Source organism: Caenorhabditis remanei, chromosome I, assembly GCF_010183535.1.
Source record: "Caenorhabditis remanei strain PX506 chromosome I, whole genome shotgun sequence".
NCBI lineage: Eukaryota > Metazoa > Nematoda > Chromadorea > Rhabditida > Rhabditidae > Caenorhabditis > Caenorhabditis remanei.
In genome coordinates this window covers 16,255,476-16,278,602 of record NC_071328.1, presented here as the reverse complement: position 1 = coordinate 16,278,602, position 23,127 = coordinate 16,255,476, and the positions used below count along the sequence as shown (strand labels likewise).

The 23,127-nt window shown below is 39.8% G+C and overlaps 9 protein-coding genes across 9 annotated transcripts; 6 read left to right on the top strand and 3 right to left on the bottom strand.

The window, feature by feature from the left end:
• Positions 1–171: 171 nt before the first annotated feature.
• GCK72_003433 (uncharacterized protein) lies at positions 172–1,618 on the bottom strand (the record flags this gene model as incomplete). The annotated part of the gene is made up of 3 exons (XM_003097296.2): positions 172–304; positions 360–880; positions 926–1,618. 3 exons carry the CDS (start codon positions 1,616–1,618, stop codon positions 172–174), a joined length of 1,347 nt encoding a protein of 448 aa, XP_003097344.2.
• Positions 347–1,630, top strand: GCK72_003432 (uncharacterized protein; the record flags this gene model as incomplete). The annotated part of the gene is made up of 2 exons (XM_053724052.1): positions 347–863; positions 1,095–1,630. The coding sequence occupies 2 exons, from the start codon at positions 347–349 to the stop codon at positions 1,628–1,630; spliced, it is 1,053 nt and encodes a 350-aa protein (XP_053592697.1).
• A 1,076-nt stretch (positions 1,631–2,706) lies between these two features.
• Positions 2,707–3,642, bottom strand: GCK72_003431 (uncharacterized protein; the record flags this gene model as incomplete). Its single annotated transcript, XM_003097266.2, has 3 exons — positions 2,707–2,961; positions 3,012–3,425; positions 3,478–3,642. 3 exons carry the CDS (start codon positions 3,640–3,642, stop codon positions 2,707–2,709), a joined length of 834 nt encoding a protein of 277 aa, XP_003097314.2.
• Positions 3,643–4,229: 587 nt separating this feature from the next.
• On the top strand, positions 4,230–5,104 carry GCK72_003430 (uncharacterized protein; the record flags this gene model as incomplete). Its single annotated transcript, XM_003097281.2, has 3 exons — positions 4,230–4,422; positions 4,508–4,695; positions 4,745–5,104. The coding sequence occupies 3 exons, from the start codon at positions 4,230–4,232 to the stop codon at positions 5,102–5,104; spliced, it is 741 nt and encodes a 246-aa protein (XP_003097329.1).
• A 949-nt stretch (positions 5,105–6,053) lies between these two features.
• On the top strand, positions 6,054–6,698 carry GCK72_003429 (uncharacterized protein; the record flags this gene model as incomplete). Its single annotated transcript, XM_003097285.2, has 1 exon — positions 6,054–6,698. The coding sequence occupies one exon, from the start codon at positions 6,054–6,056 to the stop codon at positions 6,696–6,698; it is 645 nt and encodes a 214-aa protein (XP_003097333.2).
• Positions 6,699–9,861: 3,163 nt separating this feature from the next.
• GCK72_003428 (uncharacterized protein) lies at positions 9,862–12,015 on the top strand (the record flags this gene model as incomplete). Its single annotated transcript, XM_053724051.1, has 5 exons — positions 9,862–9,976; positions 10,064–10,293; positions 10,669–11,097; positions 11,141–11,254; positions 11,860–12,015. The coding sequence occupies 5 exons, from the start codon at positions 9,862–9,864 to the stop codon at positions 12,013–12,015; spliced, it is 1,044 nt and encodes a 347-aa protein (XP_053592696.1).
• Positions 12,016–12,283: 268 nt separating this feature from the next.
• GCK72_003427 (uncharacterized protein) lies at positions 12,284–15,731 on the bottom strand (the record flags this gene model as incomplete). Its single annotated transcript, XM_053724050.1, has 3 exons — positions 12,284–12,540; positions 13,289–13,478; positions 15,708–15,731. 3 exons carry the CDS (start codon positions 15,729–15,731, stop codon positions 12,284–12,286), a joined length of 471 nt encoding a protein of 156 aa, XP_053592695.1.
• GCK72_003426 (uncharacterized protein) lies at positions 12,291–15,897 on the top strand (the record flags this gene model as incomplete). Its single annotated transcript, XM_003097284.2, has 6 exons — positions 12,291–12,596; positions 13,389–13,511; positions 13,556–13,731; positions 13,888–13,971; positions 14,500–15,130; positions 15,700–15,897. The coding sequence occupies 6 exons, from the start codon at positions 12,291–12,293 to the stop codon at positions 15,895–15,897; spliced, it is 1,518 nt and encodes a 505-aa protein (XP_003097332.2).
• Positions 15,898–16,043: 146 nt separating this feature from the next.
• GCK72_003425 (uncharacterized protein) lies at positions 16,044–18,260 on the top strand (the record flags this gene model as incomplete). The annotated part of the gene is made up of 4 exons (XM_003097305.2): positions 16,044–16,249; positions 16,302–16,374; positions 16,424–16,504; positions 18,168–18,260. 4 exons carry the CDS (start codon positions 16,044–16,046, stop codon positions 18,258–18,260), a joined length of 453 nt encoding a protein of 150 aa, XP_003097353.2.
• Positions 18,261–23,127: the final 4,867 nt, after the last annotated feature.

Below are 23,127 nucleotides of genomic sequence, written 5' to 3'. Positions count from 1 at the left end.
ATACATGTGTAAAGTGTTTCGACTTTCGTTCATTTTACAGATGATAAAGATCGCAAAAACTTTATATTACAAGAGTTTATGGTGATTAAACTGCGAAAATAAATACGGGACGGTTTTTGTGATGGTGGTGGTAGGGGTTGGGGATCTTGTGTCGATCGTTGAGGAAATCGCTTAGTACTCCTCTCCCTCCTCCTCGCCTCCCTCGTTAGAGTCGGCTCCGACCTCCTCGTAGTCCTTCTCGAGAGCGGCCAAGTCCTCACGAGCCTCGGTGAACTCTCCCTCCTCCATTCCTTCTCCGACGTACCTGGAAAGAAATTATTCAGAATTCAGAATCTAGAACATGTATATGAGCAACTTACCAGTGAACGAAGGCGCGCTTGGCGTACATCAAGTCGAACTTGTAGTCCAAACGAGACCAGGCCTCAGCGATGGCGGTGGTGTTGGAGAGCATGCATACGGCGCGTGGCACCTTGGCAAGATCTCCTCCTGGCACAACGGTTGGTGGCTGGTAGTTGATTCCGACCTTGAATCCGGTTGGGCACCAGTCGACGAATTGGATCGTACGCTTGGTCTTGATGGCGGCGATGGCGGTGTTGACGTCCTTTGGCACAACATCTCCACGGTACAAGAGGCAAACAGCCATGTACTTTCCGTGTCTTGGATCGCACTTGACCATCTGGTTGGCTGGCTCGAAGCAGCTGTTGGTGATGTCGCTGACCGAAAGAGCCTCGTGGTACGCCTTCTCAGCAGAGATAAGTGGAGTGTAGGCAGCCAATGGGAAGTGAATTCTTGGGTATGGCACCAAGTTGGTCTGGAACTCGTTGAGATCTACGTTGAGGGCTCCATCGAATCTCAAGGAGGCGGTGATAGAAGAGACAACCTGGAACAGAAATATAAATTATAGGATTTCAGTCAAAATACAAACCTGGGAGATAATTCTGTTGAGGTTGGTGTAGCTTGGGCGCTCGACATCCAAGTTTCTGCGGCAGATATCATAAATAGCCTCGTTATCAACCATGAAAGCGCAGTCAGAGTGCTCCAAAGTGGTGTGAGTGGTGAGAATAGAGTTGTATGGCTCAACGACGGCGGTTGAGACCTGTGGAGCTGGGTAGATGGAGAACTCCAACTTGGACTTCTTTCCGTAGTCGACGGAAAGACGCTCCATAAGAAGAGAGGTGAATCCGGATCCGGTACCTCCTCCGAACGAGTGGAAGACGAAGAATCCTTGAAGTCCACTGCAGTTATCAGCCAAACGACGGATTCTGTCAAGAACGGTGTCGATGAGCTCCTTTCCGACGGTGTAGTGTCCACGGGCGTAGTTGTTGGCGGCATCTTCCTTTCCGGTGATCATCTGCTCTGGATGGAACAACTTCTTGTAGGTTCCAGTGCGGATCTCGTCAACGACGGTTGGCTCGAGATCGACGAAGATCGATCTTGGCACGTAACGGCCGGATCCGGTGTCGGAGAAGAAGGTGGTGAAGGACTCGCCCTCGTTGGTGGACTGTGTTGGCATGGTTCCATCGGGCTGGATTCCGTGCTCGAGGCAGTAGAGCTCCCAGCACGCGTTTCCGATTTGGACTCCGGCTTGTCCGACGTGGATGGAGATAACCTCACGCATTCTACTCACTGAAAACAGGGAAATTGGAAAAAATAGGCGAATTGAGGCGAGAAATTGATGCAAAGAGAGAAGAAGGGAGGAGAAGAATGCGCCTAAAAGGGCTTAGCAAGAAAAGAGAGAAGTAATACCAAGAGAAGAGCGGAACGCGACGCAATTGAGGAGGAAAAGGACAGAAAAAATGGGCTGTGTGGTGTATGTATGTACGAGGCGACGGCGAGGAGTAGAGAGTGGAATGGAAGGACAACAGCGGTCAGCGCCCCAGCAAGCGGCGACGGCGGCCAACTCATCGATTGCAAAGGGTCGGAAAAAAGTGATGAAATAGCGCTGCGCCAGGGGGAGAGTATGTGAGGATTGAAATGAATGCAGAAGCTATTGTGGCCCAAGAGGAGGAAGCCACCGATGTGGAACAGAGACAGAGACCCAGAGATATAAGTGGTATTTCGCAATTTTCGGTTCTGATTGATGGGTGCAACTGACATGTTCATGGGAGAGCCCAGGGTGCAACTTACTAAATAGTTTGAGGGCAGAAAAAGCAAATTTTCGCTTGGAAAAGTTTGAATGATTAAAAAACCGGTTTCTACAATAAACTGGGGTAAAAAACTGCAAAAATTGATTGGAACACGTCAAAAAAGGGCTAATTCCAGCGAAAATGATGGCAAATTTGATAAGAGAACTGAAATTTTGGAATTCCGTTGTGATAAGAATGTTTGTTTGCTGAAATTTGAGTCATCAAAACCGGCGAAATACGCGCTAAAAATTGTATGTTCCCGCCAGCGGAGAGTGGGCGGAGCTTATTTGCTATGTGTCCTGCACATCAAACCCTGCGCGGGAATTCAAATTTATAGTTTTTTTTCGCGTTTTCCGCGATTTCTACGAATTCTAAGTCTGAAATGTAACGAAAATCTGCTGCCTTTACAAAATTGATTGAAGAATCGATATTTTATATTTGAAAATTATAAAACAAGTGGATGAAGCGCGGTGGGGATGCGTAAACACGACCGAAAATAGTAATCACCGACGACAGGGAAAAAAAATGAAAATAAATAAATATGGGGAGAAGAAATACACACAAAAAGATATCGAAAGAATTAGTGGCTAACATCCATCGACTCGACGACATCATACTTGTAGGTCTTATGCTTCAACACCTTTGTGGCGCCCGCCTGGAACTTGTAAGTGAGATCGTTTGGCTCTGGCCGTTTGCAGAAGTCTGGCACAATAGGTCCCTTGAACACAGTCTCGTTTGGCTCGATGATCACCAGATTCAAGCTGTTTCCAGAGGCATTGTCTCCGTGCATACCGGCTTGGAGAGCGCGCTGTACGAGGCTCTCGGCTTCTTCTTTCTTAAAAAAACTCATTTTAGTCAAAACAGTTCAAAATTTCAACAAATTACCGTCATATCTGGCTTGAAATCACGCTCCAAAATGGTAATAGCAGCGTATGATCCAGATCCTTGAGCTGTGAACGGGAAAGCCATGGTGGTTCCGTTGGCGGAGCACATGTAGAGATGTGGTCCGGTTGGGTCGACTCCTCCGATCAACAAGTACGCTCCGATGTATCCTTGATAGTTGAAAAGATGCTGTTTAGCCTGACGGAGAGCTGTGATCACACGAGCCTTTCTTCCAGTGTTCAGCTCCATCAATCTCAAGTTTCCGGACAGCATTTTGGTGACTTGATCGAGATCGGCGGCTGTTCCGGCTCCACAAGCGTAAATTGACTCGGTGAGCTTGTGCACCTTCTCACAATGCTTATCGGCAATAATGTTTCCGGCGGTGGCACGAGAATCGGCTCCCATCACAAGTCCTCCCTAAAAACCACGAAAAACTTGAATTTTCTCGTTTTTTTTTCGGAAAACCTACTTTATAAGCTGCGGCAACAATAGTGGTACCAGTACTCGTCAATCGTGGAGCCTTGGCGCCCATTTTACACATCGCTTGATTGCGAATACAGTTGGAGAAGTCGAACGCGCCTCCGCGGTCCATATCCATGTGTGGGACGGTGTTTTTGACATCGGTGGCAGCCATTCTATAGTGAAAATTGATAAAAATGTGATTTTCAATCATAATTTTAAGAAAAAATTAAAGAAAAACGGTGAAAATCAAGGAAATCCGAAGAAAATGCGAGAAATGCTGACAAAATGTATTCAAAGTCATCTGCAACGACACTCCGAAATTCCGCGTTTTCAGTGGGTGCAATGGAGCGCGTTTGCATTTCCACACATTTTTAGACACACTCAATATTCAGTCTGCCTAAAAGTCAGTTTTCGTAGATTCTCATCCATTCTCAAGGGTTTTCGTTAAGAATATTGATTTTTTCATCAATTTTTGAGTCTTTAGAGTGAAAAACAGGCCAAAATATGGTATATCTTGGTTGTTCAATATTGCACAACATTTCGAAGTATGGTCTCTATTTCTTTTCCCTCTCCAAGTAAAGATAGTGTTTTTAAATTGAGTTCTACTCTTATTTCTGACGATTTTCTTCCCGTTTTCCTCAATTTCTATCGATTTTCTTCCCGTTTTCTTCAATTTCTATCGATTTTCTCCCCGTTTTCCTCAATTTCTATCGATTTTCCTCACTTTCATCCTAATTTCTTTCAGTTTCCTGCTAAATCATGGCTCTTCGCGTCGATTACGAAGGATCCAACGACGTCGGTGTGTTCTGCACACTCACCAACAGCTATTGTCTCGTCGGCGTCGGTGGCACACAGAATTTCTACAGTATTTTGGAGGCGGAGCTTAGCGATCTGATTCCAGTTGTTCACACATCGATTAACTCGACAAGAATTGTTGGAAGACTTACAGTTGGTGAGTTTGTGCGAAAAACCGGTTTCTTTTCAGTTTTTCACCCTAAAGTTAACCAAAACCCCTGTTTTATATCTAATTTTTCCAGGAAATCGTCACGGACTTCTCGTGCCAAACGCCACCACCGATCAGGAGCTCCAACATCTCCGAAATTCGCTTCCAGACGAGGTCGCCATTCGTCGAGTCGACGAGCGTCTCTCCGCTTTGGGAAACGTCATCGCGTGTAATGATCACGTCGCAATTGTTCATGCAGAGATCAGCGCAGAGACCGAGCAGGTAATTTCACCTGAAAATCCCCAATTTTTACTGATTTTCCTTGTTTCAGGCTCTCGTAGAAGTGCTGAAAGTGGAGGTATTCCGTGTGTCTCTCGCTCAGAACTCTCTCGTCGGCAGCTATTGTGCTCTCAGCTCTAACGGATGCCTCGTAGCTGCTCGTACTCCACCAGAGACCCAGAGAGAGCTCGCCGCTCTTCTTCAGATTCCAGTCGTCGCCGGTACAGTCAACAGAGGTTCAGAGCTCATCGGAGCCGGTATGGTCGTCAACGATTGGGTCGCGTTCTGTGGTCTGGACTCGACTTCCACAGAGCTGTCGGTTGTCGAATCGATTTTCAAGCTCGGCGAGCAAGGAGCACCGACCAGCATCAGCAATCAACTCAGAGACACTCTCATCGAGAGTATGCTCTAATTTTTTCCGATCGATTCCTCACTTTTTACCGCCCGAACTTTTCTTGATCTACTCTGTTTCCCTCTATTTTGTTGTTGTCTCTGTTCTTGTTTCCTCTCTTTTTTCAATGAAAAACCCCCCGAAAATTCCTATTCTATAGCTAATAAGGATGTCAAAACCTCTTTTCTACCTATTTTTCGCTCTAAAAATACATAAATATCCACCGAATTACTCGATTTTCAGCCGCCTCCCTCCACTAAATCAGGTAAAGCTACGATTCAGGTCCACTGTAGTCGAGGAGACAGTTGGAGACGCAGAGAGAAACCGCCCTTATGATCAAATTGTCTTCTAAAAGAGAAGACGGCTACAATCTAGTGATAAGGCGCACGATTCTTTTATCACTAACACCCTTTACACCCCCATTGAGAGGAGGGTTTTTTTCGTTTCGATTTTAATTCCGTTTCAACATTTTTTCTGGTTTTTATTCTCTTTTTCATTGCTTTTTTGACCTTTTTCTCGCTTAAAAAGTTAGAAAATGGCAGTATTTTTAAGTAAAACAAGCTAGTTTTGCACTTTTTGAAGTTTGCTGAGGCTAACTAGAATTTATAGTTTGTAGTCTTAGCCTCAGCAAAACCAAAAAAGCTCAAATTTCTTCATTCTTTCCCATTTTTCTTGTGATAATTTCTCAGAATAACTGAAAGTTCGTTGAAAATTAAGATTTTCGAGCTTTTTTGCCCAGAAATCCATTAAATTCCCACTTTTCGAAGTTTGCTGAGGCTAACTCGATTATGTAGTTCGTAGTCTTAGCCTCAGCAAATTTTACTGAGGCTAACTGGCTACAAACTACAAAGTTGAGTTAGCCTCAGTAATCTCGAAAATTCTCGTTTTTACTCAATTTTTCTCGTTACTTCTAGATTTTTCGCCGATTTTAATCAATTTTGATTGATTTTCTCCAGTTACGCTCTGCAAAATGGTCAATTCCACCACCCTGGCGCATCTCAACACGAATATGGACCACCTCTCCACAGTACTCTCTTCATATGCCGGAAGAGACAAAGCCATCCGTTCTCTGGCCTTCTATCTCCAATTACGAAGCACAACGTCTCCAGATTCCTCAAAAGAAATTCTGGCGTTGGCGAAGCAACTAAGTGCCGCCCGTCTCGTCTCCCGTCAATTCAATCATGCCTCAATGCTGAAATCCTGTCGTCAAATCCTTCAAGCCTTCAATTCAGGAAGAATCGGAGACCCAATGGAATTCTTCACGGGCGCCGCAGTCACTGGAATCTACACGGTATACGGTGTTGTCGAGTTGTTGGCGTGGCTTTCCGATGCCAAACTGCTCTCATTCGACTCGGCAAGACTCTACAAATGGTGTCTATATCTTTGGCTATCCGCTCTGATTAATGGAATCATTCGACAACTTCGAATAATTTATCGGAAAGGAATCGAGAAGAGTCAGGAGGATATTCTGACATTGGTCGGATTGTCATCTGATTTTATCAGTGGATTGAATAGTCTTCCCCATAAAATATTGTGGGCTGGAAAGCTGTCAATGCGGCAGAGTGCCACGTTCTCACTGTTGGCTTCCATTATTGGATTTTATAAGTTATGGTAATTAGTTGGTAATTAAGGAAAAGTGATAGAATTGGAGACAGAGTTGAGCGGAATGCGATTTTTGAAATTGCGGAAGGCGGAAGGCGGAAAGCGGAATAAGAAATTTTTGGGCGGAAGGCGGAAAGCGGAAGACGGAATTCTAAAAAAATTCGGCGGAAAGCGGAAGCGAAAATTTTTTGGCGGAAGGCGGAAGGCGGAAAGCGGAATGAAAAAAAGGCCAAATGGCGGAAGGCGGAATACAATTTCGTTTTTAAGAAGACTATTTTGGCCTTATTTTGTTGTAAAAAGCACTTGAAATGGTTAAATTTTGTTTTTTTCGGTAAAAACTGATAGTCTTGCTGCGAAAAAACGTAAAAAATATCAGTAAATTGGAGTAGGCAAAAATATTTTTCAATCTGATATTCTCTAGGCGGGAGGCGGAAAAAATCATAAAATAGCGGAAGGCGGAAGGCGGAAAGCGGAAATAGGAAAATTTTTGGCGGAAAGCGGAAGGCGGAAGGCGGAATAAAAAAAATTTCGGCGGAAAGCGGAAAGCGGAAGGCGGAAAGAAAAAAGTGGCGGAAGGCGGAATTCCGCTCAACTCTGATTGGAGAATGTAGTTTGTAGTCTGTAGACTTCAGTAAGCGCGCTCTGGCATCTACACTCTACCGAAATCACTACAATTTTATGAGATTGAGTCCCAGTAGAGCGCATTTACTACATCCCTCTAGTTTTTTTTCAAAAATATACCCTTTTTTGCAAAAAAAAAAATGAAACTAGATCTCAGTTGAGTCAATATAGAGTTTTGCAAAGTTTTCGAATCCACCGGAAATTCTAGATTTTCATCCAAAATTTGAAAAAACTGAATTTCTGATCGGAAAACAATTAACCACGCGGCAACTTTGCAAAAAGTGGGCGGAGCTTAAACACCTCTAGTCATCAGATACTATATAGCTGTCCTAACTGACTTCAATGAAGTCAAAATTTCTCTACGCGGCAAATCTGCTAAAAATGGGCGTGGCTTAATTTCAGAAACTCCAATTCTATTGCATTTTCCTTCTTTATGTATTTCAAAGTACGGTAGCTTTGAAGCCATTTCCTTCTGTCTTAGAAACTTTTTTTGTTCTTTGTCTCTCCACTTTTTTGAAAAAAGTTTTTTTTTCCAATTTTTTCCGTTTCATTGTCATCTCCGGGTCTTCTCACTTTGTTATCAATTAAATAAATCATTGTTCTTATCAATTCTATTAAAAAAATGCGTCTAATGGATGATTCTGATGGTGGTGATCAGGATCATTTGAGTGGGAGAAGGCGTAGGCTTTTAGTCTGAAAAATAAAACAAAAAACAGTAAAAAGACAGAGATAAGAGAGCACAGAGAAGCAGAGAAGTCAACAGAACGTGGCAACAATACACGTGTCTGCGTCTCTTTTCTCTATTCTCTCCTGCCGTGTGGCCTATATAAAAGATGGATTGTGGGTGCAGAAAGACGATATACTTTCTCTTCGTTTTTCTTTGTTCCTTTATCTTTTTCTGATAATGTGTAGGTATAATAGTGATGTCAGGTTGACTTCCAGCTTCCAATTACACACATTTTGAGCTCAAAATCACTGAAAAACCACAAATAATAACCAAAAAACGATAATTTTGGGATTTGCTGAGGCTAACTCGGTATTGTAGTTTGTAGTCAGTTAGCCTCAGCAAAATCAAATTTTTGTGAATTTTCCTTTTTTTTGCCGTTTTGAGCGATTTTTACCATGAATAACTTGAAATTCTTTGAAAATTTTAAGATTTTGAGCTAAAAATGTTCAAAACAATCAAAAATTGACTGATCGAGATCAATTTGTGACTTTTGCTGAGGCTAACTGAGGTAAGTGGCTACAAACTACAAAAGTTAGTTAGCCTCAGCAAATCTGTGATTTCGTCGTTTTTGACATTTTCGAGCAATTTTTTTGTAAAAAGTGATCATATCCACTATCTTACCCCGATTTTATTGGTCTCCAGAAAGATCAGACACAATTTTTGTTCTCTTCTTTAAGCTCCGCCCTTCAACAATTTATTTTTCGTAGTTGGCTAGCCTTTCCCCTGTTACTTTGAACCCAAACTTTTGATCTCACTTTGCAAAGTCTTTCTGTTCTCTGTCGATATCATCTCTACTAATTGATATCAGACACAACGTCCCAGAATTAATCAGAATCAAAAGTTCATTGGGTTCGTTGATGTCTACTTCTGCTAGTATTGTGTAGAAATTAAATGACGAATACCAATAGATAAAGAGAGAAAAGGGCGTTGATACGGGAAAGAGGAACGATATAAAAACGCGTGGCGTTAGTGGTCATAGTAATGTTTTGTCACTTTTTGTTGGCAATGATTTTGTTTTCGAATTTTCTGGAATTGTTTGAATTTTTCAAAGAGTTTCCGACTAAAACATCAGGATTTTCCGAGAAATTTCAATTTTTTACGCTCAAAATTGCTCGAAAATGTCAAAAACGACGAAATCACACCTTTGCGGAGGCTAACTAACTTTTGTAGTCTGTAGCCACTTATCTCAGTTAGCCTCAGCAAAAGTCAAGAAATCGATCTCGATCAGTCGATTTTAACATTTTCTGCTCAAGGTCTGAAAATTTTCAAAAAAATTTTAAGCTAAAAAATCACCCAAAAATGGGAAAGTTACGGTTTTTCAAACTGCTGCTGAGGCTAACTAACTTTTGTAGTTTGTAGCCACTTACCTCAGTTAGCCTCAGCAAAAGTCACAAAATTAGTCTTGATCAGTCAATTTTTGATTGTTTTGAACATTTTTAGCTCAAAATCTTAAAATTTTCAAAGAATTTCAAGTTATTCATGGTAAAAATCGCTCAAAACGGCAAAAAAAAAGGAAAATTCACAAAAATTTGATTTTGCTGAGGCTAACTGACTACAAACTACAATACCGAGTTAGCCTCAGCAAATCCCAAAATTATCGTTTTTTGGTTATTATTTGTGGTTTTTCAGTGATTTTGAGCTCAAAATGTGTATAATTAGCAGCGTTTTCTTGTTCTGATGTTGACAATTGATAAAAATTGTTTAAAAATTTAAAAATCAGAAAAAAATCTCTGCGTCTCCAACTTCAGAATTCCTCTCTTTTCAATGAACTTCTGTTCCCAAATTCCCTTTTCCAGACTCCGCCCCTTCTCACCCTCCCCATCCCGAAATGCATCTTCTCGTCACCGGTGCCGCCGGATTTATCGGCAGTCACACCGTCTTGGAACTTCTGAATTCCGGCTACACCGTTCTATGCATCGATAATTTCGCCAACGCGATTTCCGGTATGATCCCTTGCTTCCGCTTCAAAAACCCCCACGCTCCGCCCACTTTTGTGCTAAGCCCCGCCTCCTGAAATTGTGCAGTTACAGACGAACACGGAAACGCGATTTCATTGAAGAGAGTCGCCGAGATTACTGGAAAGGAAGTTCCATTCCAGAATGTTGACGTGTGTGATGAGAAAGCGTTGGAGAAGATCTTCGCCGAGAATAAATTCGACGGAGTCATCCATTTGGCAGCTCTGAAGGCTGTCGGAGAGTCTGTGGCCAAGCCACTTCAATATTATTCCAATAATTTAGTTGCTAGCTTGAATTTGATTCAGGTAGGTGAGAAATGAGCTGAAAATTCTGAAAAATCGCCAAATTTTGAGCTGGAAGACACTTTTCCGGGGGCTAAGACTACAAACTACAAAAATCAGTTAGCCTCAGCAAAATCAAAATTTTTAGTTTTGTGCGATTTCAATCGATTTTTCATAATTTCTACATTTTTAAAGCTGAAAAACGTTGAAAAATCGAAGAACTTTTTTTTTTCTATTATTCGAGCCAAAATTCGCTTGATTTGAACCAAAGTTGAGTTTTACTGAGGCTAACAACTACAAACTACAAAATTGAGTTAGCCTCAGCAAAATCAAAATTTTTAGTTTTTGAGCGATTTTTTCCAATTTTTTTCCGATTTTTCTCAATTTCCACATTTCCAGATGTGCCTAAAATACAACGTGAAGAACTTTGTGTTCTCCTCCTCGGCCACAGTCTATGGTCCACCATCAGAGCTTCCAATCACTGAGAAGTCTCAAACAGGACAAGGAATCACCAACCCATACGGACAGACGAAATACATGATGGAGCAGATATTGATTGACGTCGGAAAAGCGAATCCAGACTGGAATGTAGTTCTTCTCCGTTATTTTAATCCAGTGGGAGCCCACAAGTCAGGATTAATTGGAGAGGATCCAAAGGGTGTTCCGAATAATTTAATGCCATATGTCAGTCAGGTGGCTATTGGGAAACTACCGGTATTGACTATCTATGGAGATAAATTTGATACTATCGATGGAACTGGTGTACGGGATTATATTCATGTCGTAGACCTCGCCAAGGGACATGTTAAGGCTTTCGATCGTATTAAGGTAGGCAAAATGAAAGAAAAATTGAAAAATTTGAGTATTCTAGACCGTCGGAAACGTTGGAACCGAGATCTACAACTTGGGAACTGGAGTTGGATATTCTGTCAGACAAATGGTCGATGCTCTCAAAAAAGTCAGCGGAAGAGATATTCCGGTCAAGGTGTGCATTGGGAAACTAGAAAATTTGAAAAAATCAAGAAAAATTAGACTTTTCCGTTTTACTGAGACTAACTGACTACAAACTACGATTTTAAGTTAGCCTCAGTTAACTTTTACTGAGGCTAACTCAAAATTGTAGTTTGTAGTGAGCTATCCTCAGCGAATCTTTGAGACGTTGTATTTCAGCAGGTATTTTGGAGATTTTGAGCTAATTTAGGCTCGAAAATTTAGAAAATCGGAAAATTTTGAGGCTAACTTACTACAAACTACAAATCTCAGTTAGCCTCAGCAAATGCAGGAAAATCGAGTATTTCGGACAATTTTGAATGGTTTTCACAGATTTTTTGAAGCGAAACCTAAAAAAGACCACATTTTTCACCGGAAAGTCAAAATTCGCATGAAAAATTGCTCTAAATCCAAAAAAACGGTTCAAAACACACCACTTTCATGTTTTACTGAGGCTAACTGACTACAAACTACAAATATCAGTTAGCCTCAGTAAAAACCAATTCTGGACAAAAGCACCAAATTTTCAAACATTTTTTGTAGTTTGTAGTCACTCAGCCTCTCCCAATCTTCTTCACAACTGAAATCCATTATTTTCAGATCGGTGTCCCCCGTCCTGGTGACGTGGCCTCCGTCTACTGTGACCCATCACTCGCCCACGAAAAACTCGGCTGGCGTGCCGAGAACGGTCTCGAAGAGATGTGTGCGGATCTCTGGAATTGGCAGACAAAGAATCCACAAGGATTTTCAGCATAATTATTATTTATCGATTGATTTTTAAAAAAAAATTATTTATTCCATTTAATGCCACATAATACATTCCCCTCATTTATTCTGTAACATAGAAATTCTAGGCCACGCCCCTTTTTGTTCTGTATCAATTTATCTATGTACCATCGAATTGTTTCTGTAAATTTTTTATGCTCGGGACTTATTTTTCGCTATTTTTCTCAAATTTTCATAGGTTAATCGCTATTTTCAAAATATTTGCATTGGAGCGCACTTCCTCTTTTTATAGTAGCTTTTACCAGATGACGTCAGCACCTTCCACTTCAGGTTCCGCCCTCAATATCGGAATCCTTGGCCATGTGGATTCAGGAAAAACAACATTAACACGAAGAATCGCCGAGATGGGATCGACGTCAGCGTTTGACGCCCATGCCACGTCATCTGGAGCCACCACGTCGTCAGAAGTGAGAAGAAACACGCTGGATTTGGGATTCTCAACGATGACGTCATCATCTGGACGCCGATTGGCACTTATCGATTGTCCAGGACACGCTGGATTAATACGGGCGGTGCTAGCGGCTAGCACTGTTTTTGATATGGCTCTTGTGGTGAGGAGGCGGAGCTTATTTCATAGAGACCACGCCCACTATTTGAGAAACAATTTTCACCGAGGCTAACTGATTTTTGTAGTTTGTAGTCTGTTAGCCTCAGTAAAACTCAACTTTGGCTCAAATCAAGCGATTTTGACTCGAAAAATAAAAAATAAAAATTGATTTTTCCGTTTTTTTTAAAACATTTTCGAGCTCAAATTAGCTCAAAATCATCAAAAAAACCTGCTGAAATACACCGTTTCGAAGATTTGCTGAGGCTAACTGACTACAAACTACAAGTTTGAGTTAGCCTCAGTCAAATTTCACGTAATTTGCAGTGCGATTTTCCCGAAATTTCAGCTCATTTCTCACCTCCCTGAATCAAATTCCAGCTAGAGACCACGCCCACTTTTTGCGGAGCAAATTTCACTGAGGCTAACTCTGAGTTGTAGTTTGTAGTTGTTAGCCTCAGTAAAACTCAACTTTGGTTCAAATCAAGCGATTTTGACTCGAAATATAGAAAAATTGCTGAATTTTTGATTTTTTAACATTTTCGAGCTCAAATTAGCTCAAAATCATCAAAAAAACCTGCTGAAATACACCGTTTCGAAGATTTTCTGAGGCTAACTGACTACAAACTACAAGTTTGAGTTAGCCTCAACAAAATTTCACGTGGTGCGATTTTTATGAATTTTCAGCTTATTTCTCACCTCCCTGAATCAAATTCAAGGTAGAGACCACGCCAACTTTTTGTGGAGTAAATTTCACTGAGGCTAACTCGCAATTGTAGTTTGTAGTCTCTATTTTCAGGTGATCGATGCCTTGTCTGGAATCCAAGCACAAACCGCCGAACACCTTCTCCTCGCCTCGAAATTCTGCCCCAATCGAGTAATTATCGTCCTGAATAAATGTGATTTAGCAGACCAGACGAAGGTTTTGTATTTTGTAGTTTGTAGGTTGTAGTCTACGATTTACAGATAAAAGATACGACGAAAAAAGTGAGAAAAGGTCTGAAATCGATGGGTGTTGATGAGAGCTCACCGGTGGTGGAGATGAGTTTAGCGGAGGGATTTTTCAAAGAGGAAATGCTGGAAAATTTGAAAAATGCCATAGAATCGAGGATTTTTGAGCCGAGACGAGATACGGATGGCTCGTAAGTGGTCGCGATGAAATTGCGCTCCAATAGACTCACCAAAAAATGAAAAAATCCAAAAAATTAGTGAAAATTAAACGATTTTGTTCAAAGTTCCGGTGGAGCGCGTTTGCAATTTTATATTTTTCAATATAATTGTTTTAAAATTGCTTTCAGATTTCTCATCGCCATCGATCACTGTTTCGCTATCAAAGGACAGGGAACTGTGTTGACGGGGACGGTTATTCGAGGAGTGTTGAGGTTAGTAACTAGACTACAAACTACAATTGTGAGTTAGCCTCAGTAAAGTTATATTTTTCGAAATTTCAGTTTTTTTCCATCTTTTTCGGGTTAAAAACATAGTAAATCGCATTTATGTCAGAAAAACTCGAATTTTCATAATTTTACTCTCGAAAATAAGTAGAAAATCATTAAAAATAGTAAAAATACAATTTTAAAGTTTTTACTGAGGCTAACTGACTACAAACTACAATTGTGAATTAGCCTCAGTAAAGTTATAGTTTTTTTTCGATATTTCAGTAATTTTTCCAGTTTTTTCGGGTCAAATACATAGAAATAGAAAAACGCATTAAGACCAGAACTTTCATGATTCTTCTCCCGAAAATCGGTAAAAATTATCATAAACCCGTCAAAATACAATTTTCGGGATTTTGCTGAGGCTAACTGACTACAAACTACAATTTTGAGTTAACCTCAATTAAACCTCAAATCACTCAATTTTGACCGTTTTTTTTCGATATTTTCGCTGAAAATCCGGTAATTTTTCAGACTAAACTCGGAAATCGAGTTCTCCTCTCTCTCGGAACGTCGTCGTGTGAAGACTCTCGAATCATGGAAACAACGTGTCGCCCACGTGGCATCCGGAGAACGGGCGGCCTTCTTAGTGACGCCTTCATTCGACGAGAATCGATTTTCCCGATGTATTTCTGGACCGCCCGGCACGCTGAAATCCACGAAAACTGTTTTAGCAACAGTGGAACCCATTCAATTCTTCCGGAAATCGATAAATTCGAAAAGTAAAATCCACGTGGCGGTAGCGTTCGAGACAGTGATGGCAGAGTGCCAATTTTTGAGAGACGCAGAGAATGGGGAGATGGAATTGCTTTCGAGTCTTCAACCACCGTGTCGGGTGCTGCTGAAATTCGAAAAATCGATATTTCTACCAGAAAATTTCGAAATGCCTTATATGGCCGCCCGTCTGGAACAGCAGCCGGGAAGTGGGTGTCGATTTGCGTTTAGTGGGGTGTTGGAGACGAGTAATAACACGGAAAATCTGAAAATATTCAGTAGAAAATGTCGGAAAGGAGTGGTGGAGAGAATTGAGAAAGACGGACAATCGGCGATTTGTACAGGAATGTTCAAGGCGGAGACGAATTTCGATGTTTTTCGGAATTTTCAGGTTGGTTTAACAGGAAAATTCGCGAAATTTGGTCTTTGGAGAATTTCACTGAGGCTAAGACTACAAACTACAAAATTGAGTTAGCCTCAGCAAAATTCCAAAAAGCTCAGAATTCCTTTTTTTTAAATACATTTTTTGTCTAGAAATACCCGATTTTGTTTCTTTTCCATTTTATACCGTATTCTTAATACATTTCTTTCGAAAAATCGTTTAAAACCGTGCGAAACCCGCTGAGTTAGCCCCGTTTCAATTTTACTGAGGCTAAGACTACAAACTACAAATCTCAGTTAGCCTCAGCAATATTTTAAAGTGCTGTAATTTGATTTGAAACTGTTTATTTTTTTATTTTTTTTTAGTAAATCATGTGAAAAAGCCAGAAAATGTGATATTTAAGACAAAAAGTTAAACAAAAATTTTGAAAAATGGCCAAAAGAGAGGGTTTTGATGTTTTGTTAAGGCTAACTGACGATTGTAGTTTGTAGTCAGTTAGCCTCAGCAAAAGCCGAATTTTGACAGATTTTTCGAGTTTTTTTCGCATAAATAGACTAAAAACTACATCATTTTTCCAGATTCTCACCTCATCGGGTCCACGTGGAACCATCGAAGGCGCTTTCGGAAAATCTGGAAAATTCCGTGTCGTTTTCCGAGAGAATATCGATGGAATCGTGAAGGAAAAAGAGGAAATTTTACTTTTTATGAAGAAATATCATAGTGATAATCGACTTGTCAGTTATATTCCAGATGATACTGTACAAATTGTTGAATAAAATAATTTTTTTCGTTTTTTTCGATTTTTTTTTTGAAAATTGGTTTCTTTTTCCCAATATTGTCACTATTTTGAGTTTTAAAAATTTCTGTAAATTTTGGCTCCTCCCCCTTCTAAGCCACGCCCACTATTTTAGAAACCTCCAAAATGCTCGCCATCCCCCGCCTCTCCCAATGCACCGCCCGTACTCTATCGATGACGTCAGCACTTCTGAAAGAGAAGAAATCCACGTCAACAGCCAACGTGGAATTCGGTGACGACGGTCTTCCAAAAGACTACAAACTGAAGACGTTACGTGCCGGAAGTCGTCGATTAGACACGTTTGTCAATCGGGCGACCGGACAGAGCAGTAGGTGAGGCTTAGGAGGGCGAAGACTACAAACTACAAACTACAATGTGTTTCAGTGAAGTCGTCAAACTGATTATGCAAGGAAAAGTACGTGTCAACGAGGAGGTCTACACGAAAAAAGCGTATAACGTGAGTCTGAAATTTTTTGGGAAAAAACGATAATTAATTTTTTTCACAGATTTGCCAAGATGACGTCATCGAGGTGTGGAAATCACCATTTGCAGATAATAACTCGTTGGCGAATGTCGAGAGAACGGAGGTTCGTAGTTTGTAGTCGTTAGCCTCAGCAAAGAAACGTATTTCAGCGAACTTTTTATCATTTTTTATGAAAAATGTCGTAAGCCGCTCCAAAATGCAAATATTGCACAAACGTGTGACATTTCTATGCAAACACTCTGAAAAACCGATTAAAACTGTCCAAATTACACCAGTTTCAATTTTTGCTGAGGCTAAATGATATTTGTAGTTTGTAGTCGTTAGCCTCAGCAAAGAAACGCGTTGCAACGAGTTTTGGGCGAATTTTCATTGTTTTTAATGAAAATAAATGCAAAAATCGGACAAAAATGTGACATTTCTATGCAAAAACTCTGAAAAATCGAGAAAAACTGACCAAGCTACGCTCATATCAATTTTTGCTGACTAGGGAATGGTCTAAACTGACCGTGGAGTTCAGAAAAGAGACCAAGCACAATCGATAGACAATCAAATTTTAATGGGAAATCAGTTTTCAAAAATTGCTGAATGGCCTCCAGAATCCAGATATTCTAGTCTGAAAATCCAAACTTAATACATGTGATTTGCTTGATTTTTCACCCAAATTTAGCTGTGTTTCGCCCCAAATATCACGACACCTGAACATCCCTCTTGGCCAGCGATCCGTGGTCGAGTGGTGAGTGCGTCTGTCTATGAAGCACGCTATGCAGGTTCGACTCCCGCTTTTTCAAACTTTTTTTGTTTTTCCTATTCTTCCTTATTTTTTACTTTTTGAGCCGTTTTTCTATTACATCTAACCAAAACTGCGAACGGTTCTGAATCACATGAAGTAATTTGAAAGTTAAGCGAATCAGAAGTACCGTCAACGATATTATCTACGACAAGACGGATATAAAATACTCACGGCGCAGTTCTGGTTAGATGTAATAGAAAAACGGCTCAAAAAGTAAAAAATAAGGAAGAATAGGAAAAACAAAAAAAAGTTTGAAAAAGCGGGGGTCGAACCTGCATAGCTTGCTTCATAGACAGACGCACTCACCACTCGACCACGGATCGCTGGCCAAGAGGGATGTTCAGGTGTCGTGATATTTGGGGCGAAACACAGCTAAATTTGGGTGAAAAATCGAGTAAATCACATGTATTAAGTTTGCATTTTCAGACTAGAATATCTGGATTCTGGAGGCCATTCAGCAATTTTTGAAAACTGATTTCCCATTAAAATTTGATTGTCTATCGATTGTGCTAGGTCTCGTTTCTGAACTCCACGGTCAGTTTAGACCATTCCCTAGTGAGGCTAACTGAGAATTGTAGTTTGTAGTCAGTTAGCCTCAGCAAAACTCAAAACCACTGTAACTCAGTGAGTTCTGAACATTTTTGAATTATTCTTGAACCAAAATGCTTGAAATTCAAAAAGCTTCCTTTCTATTTGACATGTTTCTAAATTTTAAATTTTCAGCCAAATTTTTAGTCTATATTTAATTTTGCTGACTTTTTAACATTACATCCATCTTTTGGATTTTGATATTTTGAGCATTTCTAACCAATAACCACAAAAATTGGTTCCAAACCCGCAGAGTTACAGGCATTTCAAGTTTTGCTGAGGCTAAGACTACAAACTACAAATATGAGTTAGCCTCAATAAAAATGAAAAAATTTGATTTTTTTCCATTTGTGCCCGATTTTTTTGTTAAAATTTGATTTTTTTGCAGATCGTTTCATACGAAGTGACCGATCAAGGGTACAATATCGAAGTGAAGAGTTGGAAGAACTTCTTGTCCGATAATTGGCGATCGTCTCAATAAATTTTATTTTCAATTTTTGAGGCTTTAGGATTTTCATTGTATTTTCCCCCAGTTTTCCTCATTTTTCTTCTATTTTTCTGTTGCCTTTTTCGAAAAGAAAAACTGATAATATTAGATTGCACTTTTCCATGTTTCTCTTTCTTCCCCCCAGACGCACTTTAATTGAATTCATACTGGCGGAACGCGCCTTGCAGAAATTAGATGTGATGTTTGTTGGGGCTAACTGACTACAAACTACATAATAAGCGAGTTAGCCTCAGCAAAAAAATCCTGTGTTACATGAGTTTCTAGACCTACTTCTAAGTGTCGCTGTGTTGTTGACCTACAATAGTCCGCGCGAATTTTTAGTCGCTTTTTTTTCTCGATCGATTTTTTCTGATTTTCAGGGTCAGTTTCTTTTTTCTATTTAGACCAGTTCTATAGGCTACCATCTTTAAAGGCTCGCATTTTAAAAGTGGGCGGAGCTAGCAGAAAGTTGTTAACTACAAAAATGTAGATCAGGATTTGATCTATACAGTGAGGCTAGATTTGGGATAGTGTAGCGAGAGATAACACCATGATGCGATGTCAGAGTTGGTAGTTTTTTTGTGTTGGGTCAGGGTATTTCCCTAAAACTTGGATTTTCGCAGTTTTCACATTATTAATTCCATTTCCACGACGTCTAGCGTTTTCCTCTAAATTTTGAGCATAATCTAGGAGTTTTGAGCTCAATAATTCAAAATTTTCCTTTTTTGGGATAGACGGGCTCTCATCAAGATGTTCACCATTTTTGGTCAGTGTAACTCTAGTAGTGCTCTAGAATAGGTTCACCACTGATTTCAGCCTATTTTCAGGGTATTTCTTATAATTTCAGCGTGAAACCCAAAAAATTCCGTCAAAAACTAATAGAATTAGAGCGTTTTGAAATTTTGCTGAGGCTAATTGAGAATTGTAGTTTGTAGTCGTTAGCCTCAACAAAACATGGACTGGTGTAACTCAGTGAATAGAATTTGGAAGTCTTTTCTGTAGACATCTGAAAATGTAGAAATTATGAAAAATTGGAAAAAAAACCGCTCAAAAACTAAAAATTTTGATTTTGCTGAGGCTAACTCAATTTTGTAGTTTGTAGTCAATAAGCCTCAGCAAAACTTAAAATGATCGTAATCTGGTTAGTTTCTGACCGATTTTTGTGATTTTTGGCTAGAAATGTTCAGAATGACAACGGCAACATTTTCAGAGTGAAGACAGATTTCTCAGTACTTTCCTTTCTTGGGCTGAAAATCACGTGTTAAGTGTGTTTTTCCAAAATTAGAATTTTCGCCCATTTTACATTATTATCTCAATTTTCCAAGGGTTTTAGTGGATTTTCAAGATTTTTATTTGGTTTTTGAAAGTTTCTGTCCCTTTTTAAGCCTAAAATCAGGGAAATCAGTTATTTTGTTTTTAGTTTTGTAAAGTTTCCCACCAAAAACAACAACCTTCCTAACGACCCCCCATAATTTCCCCCTCTCCCCACTCAACTAAATTGTGTCTCTTCTCCAAATGTTACCTACTAATGGAATGACGCATCCTCCCTCCCAAGTTTTTTGATCATCTTCCCGCCAAAATACCTTCATTTTACGGAGCTCCCCCCTGTTTCTCTAGGGGGATCTTCTCAGGGAGAAAATTGGTTTCATTTGGATAAGAGGGAGAGAAAAACGTGTTTTCTTTCTCAAGAACCCTTTAGCTTACTTTGGAAAAAAAGAAGAAGGAGCCAAATTTGTATCTTTTTGTGTTTGGAAAAGAGAGAGAAGACGTCATTTCTAGAAGCACGGTGATTCAGATGGTCTCTTCTGAATCCTGAATCCTAGGATGATGACGTGGCACCGCTACTTATTCACTTAGGTCTGAAACTGGGGGTCTAACGGAGCATATGTTGAGAAACATCTCTGGGAGTGAGTACTGAGGCTAACTCAATCTCAAACCCGATTTTCAGATTGTCTATATATATTTAGTCTGGAAATTTGATATCACACTCACAGTCCCTGAATTTCTCTACATTTTGACAAAAAAATCATGAAAAAATATTGAAAACTGACCAAGTTAGAGCAGTTTGAAATTTTGCTGAGGCTAACTGAAACTTGTAGTTTGTAGTCTTAGCCTCAGCAAAAGTAAAATTGATCGTAACTTGGCCAGTTTTTGACCGATTTTTGTGATTTTTGGCTAGAAATGTTCAGAATTCCCAGCTTAATCAGTGTAATGGCATTTTGTCCACTGATCCCGTGTATGGAGTTCTTGGAACTTCTGAATCCCGGACGAAATGACATTACACTGGTTTAGCTGCTGTGAATTCGAAGTTTTTTGTTTCCAAAAATCCCAGAAATCGGTCGAAAACTAGCATTTCAGTTTTTGAATCACAAAATTTGGTTGAAAACTAACCAAATTAGAGCACTTTTAAATTTTGTTGAGGCTAACTCGTTTTTGTAGTTTGTAGTCAGTTAGCCTTTGCAAAAATTGAAATGGCTGTAACTTAGTGAGTTTTTGATGGATTTCGATAATTTTTAGACAGAAATGTTCAGAATCAAACAGGCTATGTTTTTCAATAACTTTTCGCAAGAGTTATATCTAGACGAAACATTTTGTCTGAAAATCTGGAAAATTTCAACATTTGCTTCCACGATATAGGTATTTCCATCCTTTACCTTCTAAACTAAAAATCACAAAAATCGGTCGAAAACTGGCTAAGTTACACTCATTTTAATTTTTCCTGAAGCTAAGACTACAAACTACAAAATTGAGTTAACCTCAGCAAAAGCTCAAAATGCTTTAGTAATGCCTTATTTTTCTCGATATCTACAGTTCAGGAGTAGGAAAACCTTCCGAAATCAAAGTTGGGTTACTGTACCTACAGTAATCCTGATCCTAGCTAAAAGGAATATTTTTTGATCTACGCTTTTTTCAAGTACCCTTCTTTCTAAAAATGACGTGAAAAAAAGCATATATTTCTATTTTTCTCTGAAATTTGATCTACCATAAGATCTAGAGGATATATTTTTAGTTTTTGGCGGCGCCTCTTGAGGATAATTAATTGAGGCATACGTATGTATGTGACGTGTTGAAACTTATATTTATGATTTTTGAATTTTGAATTTAAATCAAATTTTGTAGTTTGTAGTTTAAGCCTCTCCGTTCATTTTGAAAACAAGTGAACAACAATAATAGAAGAAATATATAGTAATTAGCGTAGTTACAAGCAGGAACACTTGTTAGATGAAAAAAGTTGTAGTTTGTAGTCTACAAGCAGAATCCTAGATCTTTTCGCCAAGGATCGGGATTACTGTAGGTACAGTAACCCAAAACCGATCAGTTTTTTTGATTTCGAACGGTTTTCATACAGAAATTTAGGCATTTCTATAGCGTTTTGAAAATTTGCTGAGGCTAACTCATTTTTGTAGTTTGTAGTCACTTAGCCTCAGCAAATACTTAAAATGGTCGTAACTTTGCCAGTTTTGACCGATTTTCCCCTTCTCTTGCCATTTCACACGATTTCATTAGAAAGAGAGTAGGCGGTTTGCGCACTCGCATTTTCTTCATTTTGTAGTTTGTAGTCTTTAAGAATACAAAATGTGATATTTATCTCCCCTCGGTGGTATTTCGTAATAAAAAATTTATAGTCAGAGAAATATCTGGAAAAGGGTAACATTTATAATCCGTTTGTAGTTTTGAGTGGGAGAAAAGTTCACATTTTCAGACAAACAGACAGGGGTACTGTAGTTTTTAGAACAAAACGCGGGTCCCAGACACCCCAACCTATCTATCTGTGCGTCTTTCCATCCGGATGACCTCCTAGTTCATTCTCAAGGGATACACAGTGTTTAAAGGTTTTCAGAAACGCCAAAGGTGCGCCCGTCTACCTAACTATCTTCGAATGGATGTGCTCTACTCCATATTCAATCGATCTGTCCGTATGTCCGAATGGATACTGTAGTCATTTAGAGACACTGTACTTGTTGGATCTTTTTCCCAACCGCCGGTAGCTGACCACTCGCTCAAAGTTCGGCCCGGGGACGCGGAGTGGGTCTCGTTGCGGAATTTCGATTTACGGCGGGTCTTGACCGTAGTTTCGCCATGAAAAAGTTCTATACTACGGTAGTCGCGACGAGGCCCACTCCGCGACCCCGGGCCGAACTTTGAGCGAGTGGTCAGCCACCGGCGGATGGGTAATAGGATAAAAGGTACACTGTCCTACTGTAGTTTCAGAGAAGTACTGTAGTGGTAAGATTGTGTTACTGTACCCGTTGCATTGAATACATTTGTTCCGACGGCTCACTATTCGTTGGAGGGATATTGTATTTTAGGATCAGGATACTGTACCTGTAGGATCCAAGGGTACTGTAGCATTTAATATACTGCAAAGCCATTAGATACACAGAGCAGGATACTGTAGTGATGTAAGTGCTCAGTGTAACTGCTTCCGATTTTCGACTTCCGGATAAGAAATTTGCTCCAAAATCTTCTCATTATTACTATTAAGAATACGTCTTCTAGGGTACTGTAGCTTTCTGACAGGTTACTGTAGGCTTGGATTACTGTATCTTGATGTGATTTGTATGTTAGTTCCCTCTGCTTTCTTCAGTTTTTTGTCCCTGGATGACGTGGAAAGACGAAAAGCCGAAATTTTCTTTTTTCGAAACGAAACGAATATCCATTTTTTGATTTGTGGGAGCCAATTAAATGTTCCTTTTTCTCTTTTTTCTTCGGAATAGCAATTTTCGTTTTGGATATGAAAATGGCATGGGAAACGAGATTTTTGTTGTTTTTTCTTTTTTGCAAATATATTGATTTTGCAGAATTGTGATCTACGTCATCTTAAAAACATTTCCCGCTAAAAATTGTTGTTAGTTTCGGT